The 16,873-nt window shown below is 38.5% G+C and overlaps 1 protein-coding gene across 3 annotated transcripts in view; it reads left to right on the forward strand.

Annotated features, from left to right (window-relative positions):
* SCFD2 (sec1 family domain containing 2) overlaps positions 1 to 16,873 on the forward strand; it is a 401,014-nt gene that overhangs the window by 155,770 nt on the left and 228,371 nt on the right. For all 3 annotated transcript variants that reach the window (XR_006201954.1, XM_042936396.1, XM_042936397.1), the window contains exon 5: positions 12,917 to 13,166. Coding sequence is in view for 2 of the 3 variants with exons in the window: in XM_042936396.1 (XP_042792330.1) it covers positions 12,917 to 13,166 (250 nt within the window). In the remaining variant the exon portion in view is untranslated. The remainder of the gene's footprint in view (positions 1 to 12,916; positions 13,167 to 16,873) is intronic.

A 16,873-nucleotide genomic window follows, 5' to 3' on the forward strand; every position in this document is an offset into this window, starting at 1 on the left:
ATGATAACATGGCAAAGAGAGCTCTTAAATCATTAAAGGTGGCCCGATAAAGACACATGGCTAAAGATTTTGCTAGATGCACAGTTCCCAACTCTCTGTGGTGTTCTGTTCTGCTTTCTGAAGAAGTAGTTTGTCTCTCATTTTGTGTGACTTACGGCCCAGCTGGCCTGTTTACAGAAAACAACCTTTTAAACTTGGCAGTTCTGTTTGAAACATAGTGTAACATCATTTCCCGAGAGATGGGAGGAAAAACACATTACAAAAAAAGTTTGTTTCCCTCCTAAAACATATGTGTGTTTTAAACTGAAGAGCCATTGAAAGTTGCTCTTTTTGTCTTTCTCTGAAATCAAGGCCTTAGCCTTTCCTTCTAGCTGAAGTTAAGGGTGGCTGAATTAGATTATTTGATAACTCCTGTAAGCTTCTTATATGTTCCTGCTCTTGCTTTGGATAAATGCTAATCTGTAATAAAAACTCTAAGTAGATAGCTCTGTTCTTCCCAGGACACAGGAAATGTGGCCCAGTGTAATGGCATTTTAAAAAGATTTTATTGAAGTAAATATAATATGAAAAAGTACAGCTCAATGAAGTTTTACTAACTGAAGACATCTGTGTAATCAGCACCCAGATCAGGAAACAGAAAATTGCCGGCAATCCTGGAAGCCCCACTTTTGCTGCCTCCCAGTTACTCCTTCCTTCCAGTGGGTAGAGACTTCTGAAAGTATAGATTGGTTTTCTCTGGTTTTTGTGTTTTACGTAAATGGAATCATACAATGTGTTCTTTTTCTATGGCCTTTTTCGTTCATCATTGTCTTTGTGAGATGAAACTATTGTTGTTTTATAAAATTATCGGTCACTCTTTATAGTCGCTATGTAGTATTCTATTGTGTGACTACAGCATAATTTTTCTGTAAGGGCATTTTCAGGGGGAGAGAATGTAGAACCTGTTTTCACTTCCACTAAGGACTTTGCCATTTCTCAGCCCCATTGAATCATCTGCCCCACAGACACAGAATGCAAGCTACTTTCAAGTGCCTCTTACAGGGATAAATTTGGGGAAATACTTTCTGTGTTATATTACATTGCTTTTTCTTTCTATTAAGCCTTCTTGATACATTCTTCTAGCTTTCTCACGAATCACTCATGCCATTATTTTTTTTTTTTTTAATTTTTTTTTTTAATTTTTTTTTTTTTCAACGTTTTTTATTTATTTTTGGGACAGAGAGAGACAGAGCATGAACGGGGGAGGGGCAGAGAGAGAGGGAGACACAGAATCGGAAACAGGCTCCAGGCTCCGAGCCATCAGCCCAGAGCCTGACGCGGGGCTCGAACTCACGGACCGCGAGATCGTGACCTGGCTGAAGTCGGACGCTTAACCGACTGCGCCACCCAGGCGCCCCACTCATGCCATTATTTTGCTCACTCTAGAATCTTCCATTCATTCTGGGCCTCTTTTTCACTGTCCTGAGTTTAGACATCCCCCTTTCTGAAATACTTACATCTGTCCCATTCTTACATTTTTCTCCAATTCTACCCTCTCTGTTGTCTCCTTTGAATCGCCTTGTTTTACTCTGAACCTCCTTTCAAAAACTTTGGAATAATTCTATACTTGTCTTTTCTCTCATACTGTGTATCTAATCCATCAGCATAGCGTGCTGGCTTTAGCTTCAAAATATTTCCAGATCTAAGCATTTCACATTACTTGCAATGCGCCACTGCAGACTAAGCCCCATTGTTTTGCTTGGATTACTGATTGCTTCCTAACTGTGTCCCTGCTTCTAGCCTTGCCCCTCCATAGTCTGTTCTTTCAACACACCTTGCATGATAGCCTTTTCCAACATATATCTGATCATACTATTCCTCTGCTCCAAACTCCTTTCATCTGGGAACAAAGGCAAAAGTTCTAAGAGTGGGCTCTGTGGCCCTGAACCATCCGCATTCTTCTTTGCCTCATCTTACCACCTTCCCACTTCTCTTGCAAAGGCAACTGACCCTGTCCATACAACTTCCACATCATTGGTCTATCACACTCTCTGCTGCTTCTCTTTTTGCGCATATCTCTTCAGTGCATCCTATCCTTTTCTTCACATAGTTGTAGGTACACATAGAAAACTATGGTGTTTGTACAGAATATGCTGGGTTAACAGCTACACAGAACCGGAGGCCACTTGCCCAGTGGTCTGGCTGCTTCAGGTTCCAGCCAGTTGTCACTTGGGCTTGGAGTGTAAGGTAAACATAGCATGGTGACACCCTGGATGAAAAATTCTGCCTTAACATTTGTGGCTAGAACTACACATCCCTCTACCAGAGCTGTTTAACCTTGAATGAGGTTCTAGAACCTGTGAGGTACCTTTTTGGGGGACTCTAAGGAGTTGCAAGTCAATAGATCACCTCTGATTTATCTCATCTACTGGGTTCCCCTGATGATTTGTCCCAGTCAGAATCCTGGTATCATACTTTGTCTCAAGCATCTGGATTTCCCTTCCTCACAAACTCTGGATTCCCTCTGACTGGGAAGCACTGGAGAGTAAACGCGTAGTAGCCAGATACAGGTTTTGGAGAAAGACAGTCCTGAGCTGGAGTCTAGCTCAACCACCCACTAGCTGATGTCCTTGACAAGTAACCTTTCTCATCCTCAATTTCTGCCTCTGAAATAATAATACCTGTGTTACAGGGTAATCAGGAAGATTAAATGAGATAATCTATAATTGTATCTTTGTAAGTGTTCATTTCTCTTGTTGTGGTGTCAGCTATTTCATCATAGAGGTAAGTATGCTTTTGATACTATGTTCAAAGAAGTGAATTAGGTCCTGGAGATAGCATTAGGAATAAGTTGTGCTTCTTGCCACCAAGGATTTTTCAGTCTTAGAAGAGAGCTAGACATGGATAATTAAATTCAGGGTGATAAGAGCCATGGTAGAGGGAAATAGAAGCTTCTCTAGGATCACAAAGTAGGCGTATTTAACACATCTAGGGAAGCTCTGAGGAGATAACGCTTGAGTTGAATCAGGAGACCAGGTGGAGAAGAGGGAAAAGAATTTTCCAGGCAGAGAGATAAGCACAGAGGCAAATGCAAGTAGTTCAGGCAAACCTGTAAGGAAAGGATTCATGATAGATGAGGTTGAACAGTTATGTGAGCTATGAAGCTAAGACAATAACAACAACAAAAACCCATGTCATATTCAAGGCTTTATCATTAAGGCAGTGAAAACCATGAAATAATTTTAGGGAGATCAACTTTTTGGCTTAGAATGAGATAAATCATAGCTAGAGAAAAGGGTAGTTGCAATTTAGGGCATCGAGGAAGGAATAAAGAAGAGATGGATATATCAAGTTGTGGGGACTTGGTGGCTGATTTGATGTGGCAGGGACAAGAGAGAGCTGCAGTAGAGCCCAGGTTTCTGTCTTGGTCAACTGGAAGAATAATGGTCCCACAAAACAGTATAGGGTACACAGAATGAAGAGCAGATTTGGCAGTAAAAATATTCATTTCAGTTTTAGATATGTTGAGTTCAATTTGCAGATGAGATATATAAGTGGAGAAGGCCAATGGACAATTGACTCTATGGGTAGGGAGCAAAGGATGGAAACTTGGCTGAAGATACAGGTATATAAGTTGTATTAGTTAGTATTCAGATTAAGGTGAGATACCAAAGGAATCCACAAATACAGTGACTCAGATAGGATATTTCATTTCCCATACACACAGCCATCTAGAAGTTCTTGGTTGGTCCAGTCCAGATGCCGCTCAAATGTGGTCCACCTGACCAGCAGCATTGGTGTCACCTGAGAAGCGGTACAAAGTACAGAATCTTCAGGCCCCATCCCAAACCTAATGAGTCAGCATCTGCATTTGACAGATTATCTACATGCACATTACGTTTTGAGAAGCTCTGATTTAAAGAAGCATGTTGTTCTGTGTTTCTCTCAAAGAATGTAGTTGAAGCAATCTTGCCACTACTTTATCTGCATTTTAGCCATGATAAGGGGAAAAGAGAGTAGAAAATAATGAGCTTTCTTTTTAGGATATGAGATCTTTAAATTGATAATTATTGGTATATACCATATTAGAAATTCAAACTGAGAAAACTTTGTTTTTGATTCCTTTAAAAATAACAAACCTGTTAACATGCTAACATAAATAACATATTTTTATGAAGAATAGCTATACTTCTCAAACCAGAAAGGGTAAGAATGGCGTTGGTTTTATTTTTGCAAATCTCTTTAATGTGTCACTGAGTAGAAAACAGCTGGGTTCTCATATTTGCCTCCTCATTCGGTATGCTGCCATATGTTGTTTTGGTTGAAATTTATGAAGAAAATCCAGCTTCATGCAGATACAGAGCTGGAAAAGGGAAGCATATTTTGATAGCTTTTTCAGATATTCTTTTTTGATACATGCCTAGACTCTACAAGCAGTGATTTCTTTCAAGGGTAAATTGTAATGTGGAATCTGAAAGCATACAAATGAGCTTTTTGTACTCTTTTACATTAAAATCCACTGGTCTACCCTGTATTTTGGATAGATCGTTTGTATATTCCTGATTTTCTTACATCATACGTTGGTTATTTGCAAATATTGGCTCACTAATGTATGCAAATCTTCCAAATGTTGACACAATGCATTATGCAATTGAAAATAATCACATTTTTTAATGTCACCATTGATCTCATTGTGTAAGTGCAGAGAATCTGCCAGTGGTAGATACACATTTTCCAAAATTTGAATTTTTGATTAAAAGCCAGAATTTTATCATTGGCAATAAATATATCAATTGTTTTTCCTAAAGGAGCAAGATTACTTTGTTCATTTTTGAGAAAATGTTTGCCAAATACATGAGTCTTAATAATCATAATTTCTCTGTCATTCTTTCAAGTAACAATGGTTTTACATGACAGAAATCATTAGTTCGGTTCACACCCCAAATAACTGCATAGGTGTTTTTCCTTAAGATAGCCATTGTGCTTTAGGGTACAGAAGTGCTTTGTGCATAGTTCCTACTTTGTTACATAAAATATTCAAGAAACATTTATTTAAAGGTTGAAATTTTATAAGAGTAATAATTTTTACTTCTTACTCCATGGCATTCTTAAGTGAAGCTGGCTTTTAAAAAATTCCATCTGTGAATACATAGTATAGTGGCAAAGAATACAATGACTGTTAGCGTAGTTTGGAACCATTTTCCTTGGTCTGTTAAGATCCCAGCAATTTTATCCACCATTATTTTTACACTGTTAATACAAATGTCCACATAGTCAAAAAGGCAAAGAATGTCTTAGTATTGTTATAAGAGTAGTTTTGACATCCTGAAAAGGTCGCTGGGATCTTGGGTCTATAGACCACACTTTGAAAACCGCTGTCTCATATGATTATTCTGAGCTTGATGTATATTGGCTTATATGAGATTGCATGGTTTTTAGACTGCTTAGTTCTAGAAAAAATTGTAAAGTGGAAAATTTTAAGTTTGGTGTGTGTCTATTCTTTTCCTTTCTGTGACAGCCCTGGAGGCACTCCCCAGCACCCTAGTGGGACAGAGGGAATGAGTACCGAGGGACCTCTTCATGCTTGCTCTTGTTCGTCTGGCTAGTCATTGGACAAGTATTGATGGAGCCCTCTCATGGACCAAGTTCTTTGTCTGGCCTCTGGCCCTGATGCAGAGCTTCTCATCCCCTACCTCACAAAACCGCCTGTATTCGTTTCCTATTGCTACTATAGCAAATCAAAACAAACCTAGATGCTTAAAACAACGTAAGTTTACTACCTTACAGCTCTGTAGGTCAGGAGTCCAACACCGGTCTCAGCAGGCAAAAATCGAGGTATTGGCAGCACTGCATTTCTTTTTGGAGGCTTTAGGGGGGGCATCTACCTCCTCACCTTTTCCAGTCTAGAGGCCCCTGCATTTCTTGGCTTGTGGCCCCCTTCCTCCACCTTCAAAACTGGCAGCATTGTATTTCTCTCTGTATGGTCAGAGAGAAATAGCCATAGCCAGGAAAGGTTCTCTACTTTAGGGACTCATGTAAGTAGACCAGACCCACCCAGATCATGCAGGATCATCTCCATCGCAAGATCTGTAACCTTAATCACACTGGCAGAGTCCCTTCTGCCCTATTTGCTTATGACATATTCTGGGAATTAGAATATGGGCCTTTCTTGGGGGAGTCATTATTCTACCTACTACACACTCTTCGTAAGTGTGTGTTAAATATTTGTTGAAGGAGTAAAGGAGCTATCTTATCCCATTGGTCATTTCTCAGAGCTTTGTTCCTCCCTGATATTGGTCATTATTTAAGGCTCGGTTGAGGTACCGTCTCTTCTGGGACTTGGTGTTCCTCTGTTGTCTTTTCAAAGTGAATGAAAACTTCTCCTAAAGCACTTACTTACTGCTTCTCCACTACTGTTTACTCCTACCCCTACCCACCTGTAAGCTCCTTGACTCTTGTGTCTCGCCTTGTTCTTTGTATGCCCAGATTATAGCACAATGTCTGGCACTTAATATGTGTACGATAAACATTTGTTGATGAATTCCTGAGTGCATCAATGAATTATCCTCACACATACCAAGTTAACCAAGTTACATTTTTGCGTTTTGCCTGGGGCATATACCAGAAGTCCATTTCCCGCAAATAAGCAGAATGACTTTCATCATGGGCATTTAAAACCTGTATTAATGGCAAAACATAAGAGACTCTTAAAGATAGAGAACAAACAGAGGATTACTGGAGGGGTTGTGGGAGGGGGCATGAGCCAAATGGGTAAGGGGCATCTACTCCTGAAATTGTTGTTGCACTATATGCTAACTAACTTGGATGGAAATTAAACAACAGATGAATTAAAAAAAATAATAAAACCTGTATTAATGGTATTAATGTAGGGATGGCCAGTGATGTTTTGGGGTAGAAGGGTCTTAGGCACTCCCTCAAGCCCCTGGCAACATTTACTAGGCTGCATCCAGGGACCCAACTATACCTGGGAGGAGTTGCAGAGATGGGTTCTCCAGCCTCAGGTTAGAGTGGCTTTGAGTTTCACTGAGGTTCTGCAGGCCGCACCGCAGAGGAGCGAGGACGGAGCCAGCCCTGCCCGCTCTGTAGCCACAAAGCAGATGGCCTGTGTGCTCCCGTGCCTGCAGACGTAGCCCCCCCAGGGCCTGACTCTGACTCTGCAGAGGTGTTTCAGTTCAGCCAAGAAAAAAAAAAAGGCTTTTCTAAAGACAACATGCATTTTACAGAGAGCCTTTTGTATGGAGTTACTGGGGACTCACTCAAAAATAACAGGAGCTCCAGACTTAAAGAATTAAAATTAAAAGAAAGTTCTGTCACTCTAGACACAGCTCTAGTCTCCCACCTCCTACTAGTTGGCTCATTTATATCAAAATGAGTGAGAAATTTAATCCCTGGTACTTTATAAAGAAGCTTTTTTTTTTTTTTTGCTTTGGTTGTGGTTTGCTCTGTGTGTGTGTGTGTGTGTGTGTGTGTGTGTGTGTGTGTGTGTGTTTTAATGGCAGTGTTTAATAATGTTTATATTGCCTTTAACCTTTGACTAACTTTGCAGTTACGTTCCCAGATGTGGTGTCACATCCAGTACTGGTAGGCTGCCCCTCTCTCCTTCGAGACTACGAACTTCTTATTCCTAGAAGGTTTTGAATTCCCTACCAGTCATCTTAATCACTTCTACTGGGTAGGAAAGGAGTCCATGGGGTAGGAGGTCATAGTAGTAGCAATCGGTTCATATGTGTCAGGGGCCATGCACCAGGCACTGTGCTTTGTGACTTACTTCTGTTATTAAATCTGGAGAGCAACCTTGTGAAGCAAAAGCTATGGTTGTCTCTCTTCAAATGTAAGGTGAAGTGTTTTCCCCAAAAGCAACCCTCAGAAAAGAGGGTGTCCTCTTATGCCTGAGTCCTCACCAACACAATCCCCCATCGTGGGGATTACTCTATTTAAATCACGAAGTAGTTTACTGTTTGGGCATTTGTGGTATTTTGCCCATTTTGCAGGTGAGGAACCTGGGACTTGCAGAAGTTAAATTAAGTTGCCCCAGGTCACCCAGCTGGTAAGTGCAGGCATCTATTTTTATTCCCATACTCTCATTATTAATCCTACTCAGATTCTTTCTTTCACCTTTAGAAAGGTTTCAATCCAGGGTGTCACTGATCTTTTCCTTCTTCTTGTTGAGGTTTCATTCTAAAAGCAGAGAATATCAGAAAATGGATATATATCCAGTCTGGAGCCATGCTTTTATGGGTAGTACTAGGAGGGTCTAGTTCTAAGCCAATGTGCATAGGATTCCCTCTGGTTCATCCTTGCCAGACAATCCCCCTGCCTCCCTTTGCCATTGATGGAAAGTTCATTGCTTCCTGAGCCAGTCCCTTGTCTTGGCTGATGGCTCTGTTTGTGAGGAATTCTTATCAGCTGAAATTGTCTTTCCTGGAATTTTCAGTCTGACTGAAGGAGATCCAAAAGTACCTGGATTTGTCTCCCTTCCCTCGAACTCCCTTCTCCTCCCCTCTCCTCCTCTGGCCCTCCCCTTGCCAATGAATGTTTCACTTTAGAATATTTTTAGATTTATAGAAAAGTTGTCAAGATAGTAGAGAGTTCTGTATATCCTCACTATATTGTTAACATCTTACAGTACTTAGCAAAACAAAGAAGCCAATATTGGTACATTATTATTATTAACTGTAAACTCCAGATTTTATTCTCATTTCACCTAGTGGTTTTTTGTCCCCCTAACATTCTTTTTCTGTTCCAGGAACATTTTGTAGAATGTTCCTCAGTTGGTATTTATGTGATGTTTTTATTGTGGGGTTATGTGTTTGGGAGAAGAATACCACAAAAGTGAAGTGCCATTCTCATCATATCATATTAGGGGCACATAATATCATTTGAGTTTATCACTGGTGATGTTAACCTTGATCTTCTAGGGTAAACTTCTCCTCCCTCTTCTTTCCATACACAATTTTTTAGAAGCAAGTCACTATGTACAGCCCACACTTAAGAAGAGGCGGGATTAAGCTCTACCTTCTGGAGGGGGCAGTATCTACATAAGTTATTTGGAATTCTGTAAAAAACATCTATCTGTTCTGTATGTATGCATGCATGTATGTATGTATTTATGCCATCACTTATTTATATCAGTATGGCACAAAGTACATTTATTTTGGACTTTGAGTTATATAATCCATTACTAGTTTATTTTCTTGCTCAAAGTGTTTCAGCTTTGGCCACGGGGAGGCCTTCCAGTTGTCTCTTGTGTCCTTTTGACATGCCCCATCCTTTTGCTTTTTATGGACTTCCTTACTCTCTGGCACAACAAGATCTTCCAAGTTCTTCTTATATTTTCCCTACCTTATCCCTAGAATCAGCCATTTCTCTGAGGACTCCTGATTCCTTTTATTTGAGAATGATGTTAGAAACCGAGATCTGACCCCCAGCTGTGCTCATTGCTACCAGGGTGTCATTACTTCTAGATTCTCACAGTGGCAGAATTAGGAAATAGATGTATGTATATCAGCCCATGTCATACACATATCTATGATATTTCTCTATCTACATTTGTTTCTGCAGGAAAGCTTTTCTTTTTTGAGCATTGATATTTTTCTGGGTAGCCAATAAGGAAATATGATTCACTACCTACTATCACCAATGATAATGTTTTTTTTCTCTTTAAAAAAAAAAGGAGAAAAAGGTGAAAATGGAGACCTTGGCATAAATATGGCTTAAGAACTGAGCCATCTCTAGTCACATCATGTCATTTCAGAGATGAAGAGATACGAGTTCACTGGGATCCTACGAGGTTAAGGAGCTAGTTAGTGGTACAGTCAGGTTTGGATCTGGGTGTTTGAAATGGAGTCTCTATTTCCACCACATCACATGCCTCTTTAAGACTGATTAGCAAATATTCTTGGCTTTGTATTCAACTCAATAATTAGCTTTTGGGAATGCTTGAAGCAGATTAGAATGTAATTTTAGAAATTAGGGTGCACAGGTATTACCTAGCTAACAGAAGTTTGCTAGAGTGTCATTAGTGAGGGAGCTTGTTCTCTGGCAATGTATTTTAGATCAACAACTTGAAAATGATGCTCTCATGGCCAGATGTTGGTGGGTAAATCTTTTCAAACGATTATGGTGATTACTCTATGTTGTTTTACTTTTTATAACTATCTTTTAAAAAATCCTTTTGCTCTGGGAAAAGACTTAAAAGGGCTCCCGTAGGCTAGATACTTGGTGCATATACCTGTTTTTTAGAAATGGGATATAAAGCAATGAAGGAATCTGCTTAATGTTATCCAAGATGTTGGTGATAGGGTAAAAAGGAAAAATGAAAGCTGTAACCCCCGTGGCCCCACTTCTAACAGGCCAACCACACAGCTCCTTTATTATAAATTGCTCTGGGCAGCTTGTAAAGCAAAGAACACTTGAATGTTTGTCTCCAGAGACTCCTGAGGCAATAGGACGGTCCTAGGATGTCTTCAAATGTTTCAGCCATTTCCTTTGAGAAGTGGGCGTGTTTATACTTGGTAAATCATGTCTTGTCACCATGTAGCAGTAAAATCTTCCTGTTCTTTTCCATTTGAACCTATTCATTCCAAAGACTTATCATTTTGTTTTTGTTTGGTGCATTGTGAACATCCAAGTTTTTTAGTGGAAATAAATGGTAACAGCTGTTTTTCGTGTACCAAATAATATAATTGTGAACCTTAACCTTGAGACGATATATCCAAATTTTTCCAGGTGTGGAAATGACTTGACTAGAAAAGTTCATTTTGGAGTAATCATCCCAATATAGAATCACATCCAGCTGCTCGCCATCAACTTCATTCAAAGAGAGAACATTTCTATAGGCCATTTTTTTATTCCAACACTCCCTTCATAACCTGGCTTTTCCTTTTAAAATATTGCATTTTCACACACTTAAACACACACACACGCACACACGCACACACCCTAAAGTCTCATCTTTCTTCTCTTCTGCTTTACTCTTCTCCGTAGCTGTGCCCACCATCTAGTATACTATATATTTTACTTCTTTAGATTTTTAATTGTCTGTTTCACCCAACTAGAATGTAAGGTGTGTGAGAGCAGGGAATTTGTTTTCTTCACCGCTGCATCCCTAGACCCAGAATAGTACCTGGAATATAGTAAGTGCTTAATGAACCCTTTTGAATGAATGGCATGAAAGTTGCAAGTTGTAGTCATTTGCTCCCTGATTTTAATATAAGTACAAGTAGTTGAGTTTTATTTTATAGGATTATTTTATACTATAGGTTAAATAAAACATATTATTTAAAATGGGGATTTATCTGTTTATGAAAAATCTCAGAATTTGTATGAGACATGGTATAGTTACTTGGAAGTTATTAGGTGACTCCAGAAATGCAGTACTGTTATCATATGCAAGGAATTTTGAAATTCTCTGCTAAATATCACTCATGAAATTAGTGGAAGAGCTAAAAGGAAAAAAATTTTAAGTTTTAAGATAAATTATCTTCAGATCCACCCAAAGATACCTTGAACCTTAAGTGACATTGCCCAGTTTGATCCCTTATTCTATTCACCAGATTTAGCAGAAAATGACTTTTCATTGTTATAAAAAAATCCTATGATCCAGTAATTGCACTAGTGGGTATTTACCCAAAGAATAAAAAATATTAATTTGGAAGCATATATGCACCCCTATGTTTATTGCAGCATTATTTACAATAGCGAAATTATGGAAGCAAACCAAGTGTCCACTGATAGATGAGTGGATAAAGAAAATGTGGTATATATACACAGTGGAATATTACTCAGCCATAAAAAAGAATGAGATCTTAACATTTGCATTGACATGGATAGAGCAAGAGACTATAATGCTAAGCAAAATAAGTCAGTCGGAGAAAGACAGATGCCATATGATTTCACTTATGTGTGGAACTTAAGAAATAAAACAAAGAAAGAAACCAAAAAACCAGACTCTTAACTATAGAGAACAAACTGATGGTTACCAGAGGGGAGGTGGGTGGAGGGATGGGTGAAATAGGTAAAAGGGATTAAGAGTACACTTTAATCATGATGAGCACTGAGTAATGTATAGAATTGTTGAATCACTGTATTGTACACTGAAACTAATATAACACTGTATTTTAACTATTAGGAATCAAAATGTTAAAAATTTAAAGACTACATGAAAATAAAAACGAACTTTGATTTTGGAATTAAAAAATCTATTCTCTAAAAAAATTTTTTTAATGTTTATTATTTATTTTTGAGAGAGAGAGATACAGAGACAGAGTGAGAGTAGGGGAGGATTAGAGAGAGAGGGAGACACAGAATCCGAAGCCGGCTCCAGGCTCTGTCTGAGCTGTCAGCACAGGGCTCGACGTGGGGCTTGAACTCACGTATGATGAGATCATGACCTGAGCCGAAGTCAGACGCCCAACCAACTGAGCCACCCAGATGCCCCCAAAAAATCTATTCTGACTACTATTTGCCAAACATAGAGAATATTAAAAAGAATATGCTGTAAAATTTAAGGCAATTCCTCTGAATGTCAGCATGTGTTTACATATATAGGTGCTGACATGTTTTTGTTTTTAATCATTGCTTTAAAAATACATTTTTTAATTTAAAATTCTAGTATCTGAAGTACTTACACTTATAAAACTAATGGGTTCTTACTTGTTTAAGCAATATGTGAGATTATATAAAAGGTTCTGCAACTTGACTAGTGCAGTGTTACAAACTATATCATTCCAAACAATCAATCTAATGCCAAATCTCTTGCAGCTTTCTCTCCAGGACAAGAAGCAAACAAATAAAAGACAACATAGTCAGTGAACATCACAAACTTGTTTGCAAGATATCTTTGGACTGATGCGATGCATAAATTACATCTTTGTATAAGAATGATGTATTTTCATATTACCACCTTTTATTCCAGAGCATTGGGGAGTCAACCATGTCTGTTGTGTTAAATCAGCTGCTGCCCATGATGAAGCCTTTGAACCAAAGGACCAACAATGATTACAGCCCTGAAGAATTGTTGATCCTCCTGATATATATTTACTCTGTTGGTGGAGAGTTTACAGTGGACAAAGACCTGGGGGAAGCTGAAGAAAAAGTGAAGAAAGCATTGGCTCAGGTCTTCTGTGAAGAGTCTGAATTGTCACCTTTGCTGCAAAAAATCACAGGTGAGTGTTTAATAAAAAATACAGGACATAAAAATCACTGACACAGAAAAGGGTTTAAAAATAAAGGCATTTTAGGAAGAGGATGTAACCATGTTCATTGGAGTTGTCTGGAATTTTACGAGGCCCGATGAACGCTAGCCAGCCTTTAGGACTAGGTTTTCATTGCAGTGTTCCCCCCCCCCCCCCAGTTGTAGTGAAATGGCCTTCTAGTTGCCTGCCACAGCTCCTATTTTTAGAGCCTTGTTAAAATAGCAAAATTCTCACGGGGTATAATATCTTTAAGAAAAAATAAAATGCAGGGAAGCCTATTCAAAAAGGTTTCTGTTGACATATTTTCTTTGAAATAGTCATTTCAAGCTTTAAAAAAACACACACCGATGCACAAACCTGCCCTAAGATGCTACCCAATGTCATAGGATTGAAAATAGCAATTTTCAAGAGTACTTTCATACTTTTGACTTCTCATCTTTCGTTTTGAATCTGAATTAATTGGTAGTATCTCAAATAATATCTAAAACATACTATTAGTGGCTGATTTGGGGAAAATATATAGTTAAATATCACAAAATGTAACCATTTTACTATGATGTAACTCATGGAGACATTCATTTCTGTGTTTCTTATCAAACTCCATATCATTTATGGGTTTTTTTTTGTTTTTGTGGGTTTTTTTGTACAAAGTTTATTTCCATTGGTATGGATTGAGCCCAGGTCTGTTTAAGAGTGAGAAATTGTTGAAGCTTACATGCAAAACTTAAATCCTTTAAAAACCTACCGAGTTTCCATGCATTCATGAATGTGTGCGTATAGGTGTGTGTAGACCTCTCCATTCAGGAAGGCTCCGCGGAGGCACAGTATGTATTTTCCAACTTTTCCTCCTGTTGCCTGTTGTGCCTCCCTGACAGAATTTTCCAGATGGCTCAGCAAGAGCCTGTGTAGTTGTTGACCTTGGTGCTCTATGCACGTGTGCATACCTGCCGACCTTTTCTGTGTTTGGTTATGGCAAACAAAACCCTGACAAGACGGAAACCCAGTGAAGTTTCCACAAAAATAAAACATTTTCTTGCTTCGCATAGAACCTATCTGCCAACTGAAAAACGTGCTTAAGGAAAACTTGTGGAATTCGCTCACGTTTCATTAAGTTATAGCACTGTATGTGATTACGTGTGTTTGTTGGGCTATAAATGAAGATTGACTTAGAAAAGTTTAATATGGTTTATATAGTGCCTTGAATAGTAGTTTGATTCAGAGTAAATTTCAAAGCTAGGAGAATTTAGTTGGAAATTATTCTTAAAACGCACAATTTCAGAAACAGACAACAAAGATGGTTTGTTTTAGCTGAGGTTATTTGGATGGCTTTTCTGTAACGTTAGTATGTTACTATATTATTTTGGGAATTGAAATCATGCTGTAAGAGTATTCATTTAATATTTGTTCAAGGTGTTTATTGACCCAGCATTTCACTCTTTATTAGTTTCTCTATTTATGATTGCTTAGGATATTGCATTTTCTTGCTTTTAAATGTGATTTCACATTTAAAAACACCTCTGTACATTCATGCTTGTATCAAGGAAATGAGTAGGTTTAGCAAATGAAGCTTCAAAATAAGAATTTGTGAGAGTTTCAGTATATTTAAACAATTTAGAGACATTATTTTGCTATACAAAGTATACATTCCTACCCAGATTAACTTTGCATGTAAAGTTTAAACAGGATGGATAAGATGCACGATTTAAATTTGGCATAAGTGAACTTTCCAGTGGAATACGTATGTGTTGATCAACCTCTGTGGACACCAAAAGGCTTTATTTATGATGATAGACTTTTCCTTGGCCATAGATCTGCCCCTTATTAAGTATGTTGGCTAGTCAGATGTCCTGAGAAGTGTAGTGTTTATGTTACCAGGTAGCTACTGATGAGACTCTTTATATCTCAGGACAAAAAGCACTAGGAAGGTGTTGGAGTAGCCGTGACTCAATCTTGTAGAAGAAGGTGGGATGTTCCAGTATATATTGAAAGAACAGAATTGCCTTCCAGATTGCCTTCCACACGCTTGGCCTGTTGTGGATCTAGGTTGACCTGGCGTTTACCATGAACTTGCAGACAGTGTTGCGTTTATGTTATTCCAGTTTATAGTCTTGGCTCACTTGTTACTGGGTGGCGGAATTTCTTTTATGCCTTGTGCACGTTTTGGGGTTGGTGACATTTGGTTTAAAAGTATTATTGAAAGCAGGCAATTAATCAGTAGAATTCCACATTTTATATTGTAATTTTACTAATCTCAATGTTGAGAGAATCAAGAAAACAATACTTTTTCTGTACTGAAAACTCAAGTAGGGGATCATCACCCAAAAGTGAAAGGATCAGGATTTGGTCCCAGGTGTGCTAGATCTGGAGCCCAGGCCTTTAAACAAGAGATTCTAAGTCTGCCACAGGCTCACTTCCATAACCATTGCATTTATTATATCTTGTAACTCACGCTTGCTTACACGTACCGTTGTATGCCATGCATGCTCGATCATTCCATCATGTTATTTTATGAACGCTGAATTAATATTTGGTTAATAATGTAGATATTTGCCTGTGCTTTTTACTCTGTCTATAACAGCTGCTGATAGATGTTTCATCCTACCTTCCTATTTTTGTGCATGTATCCTCTTTGTTTCTGCATTGCTATGAAGAAATGAAGATGTTATTTCTAGTCATTGAACTCTATTGGCCGTCTAGCTTTCGAAAATAGGAGTAGCAAACTTAAATTCTTTATCTTTCAATAATATCTCTTGATAATAACTGCCCTGTTTGAAGTTCATGTGTTTTATATGTTGAATATGTAATTTGCTTTTGGCAATTTCTTTCATTTCTCCCTCTTCTCCCCTTTTATGGAAAGGACAATGAGAAATTGTAGTTGGCAAAACAAACCAAAACTTAAGCATGGTCAATGGCAGCATACTATTTTCCTTTTGATAGCTATGTTTTAGGGAGGGTGGTGGGCAAAAACTCTCTTTTCTACTCACACAAAATAACCAGGACTGGCTCTCTGAGTGTCAGGAGTAGAATCTGTAAAAAGAAAATTGGTATGGCCTGAAAATGTCAGTTAGTGTGCTTTCTGAGTCTCGCTGAGTTCAAAGAGAATATCAGTTTCCAAATACGCTAGTGTTTGCATAGCAGTCACAAGAGAAAACAAAGGAAAACCATTTGAACTTTCTTCAGAGAATGAAGTCAAAATTCTAATTTTAAAGATCTGTGTCAACTTGGAATGTCATCATACAATGGGGTGTATCAGATAAAGCGTAGAGCTAAGCTGTAGAAATCCTTGATTCAGAAGTCCCGGCTCTGTCATTTCCTAGCAGTGTGTCTTAGTCGGCATATCATCCGTCTTTGAACCTTGATAATAAACATAAGTGCCCTATTGACCACTCAGTGAATTTACTAAAAATAAAAGGATGCTATACGTGTGAGTTAATTTCCAATCCATACGCACTGTAAATAAGTAGCTTTCTCCCACTGCTGTTGTTATTTGTATAACATCTAGGTGTCACGTAGGGCAGTGCTTCCCAACCATATTCCCATTGTGACACACATAGACAACGAGTATGTTTGCATAGTGTACCCAGGTAAGTGGACAGAACTTTTTCATCAGAAGCAACCACTCCCAGGAGCTTTGACCACTTCAATGCCTCCCTACCTGACCTGTGAACTGAGATGAA

This window comes from Panthera leo, chromosome B1, assembly GCF_018350215.1.
Source record: "Panthera leo isolate Ple1 chromosome B1, P.leo_Ple1_pat1.1, whole genome shotgun sequence".
Lineage (NCBI taxonomy): Eukaryota > Metazoa > Chordata > Mammalia > Carnivora > Felidae > Panthera > Panthera leo.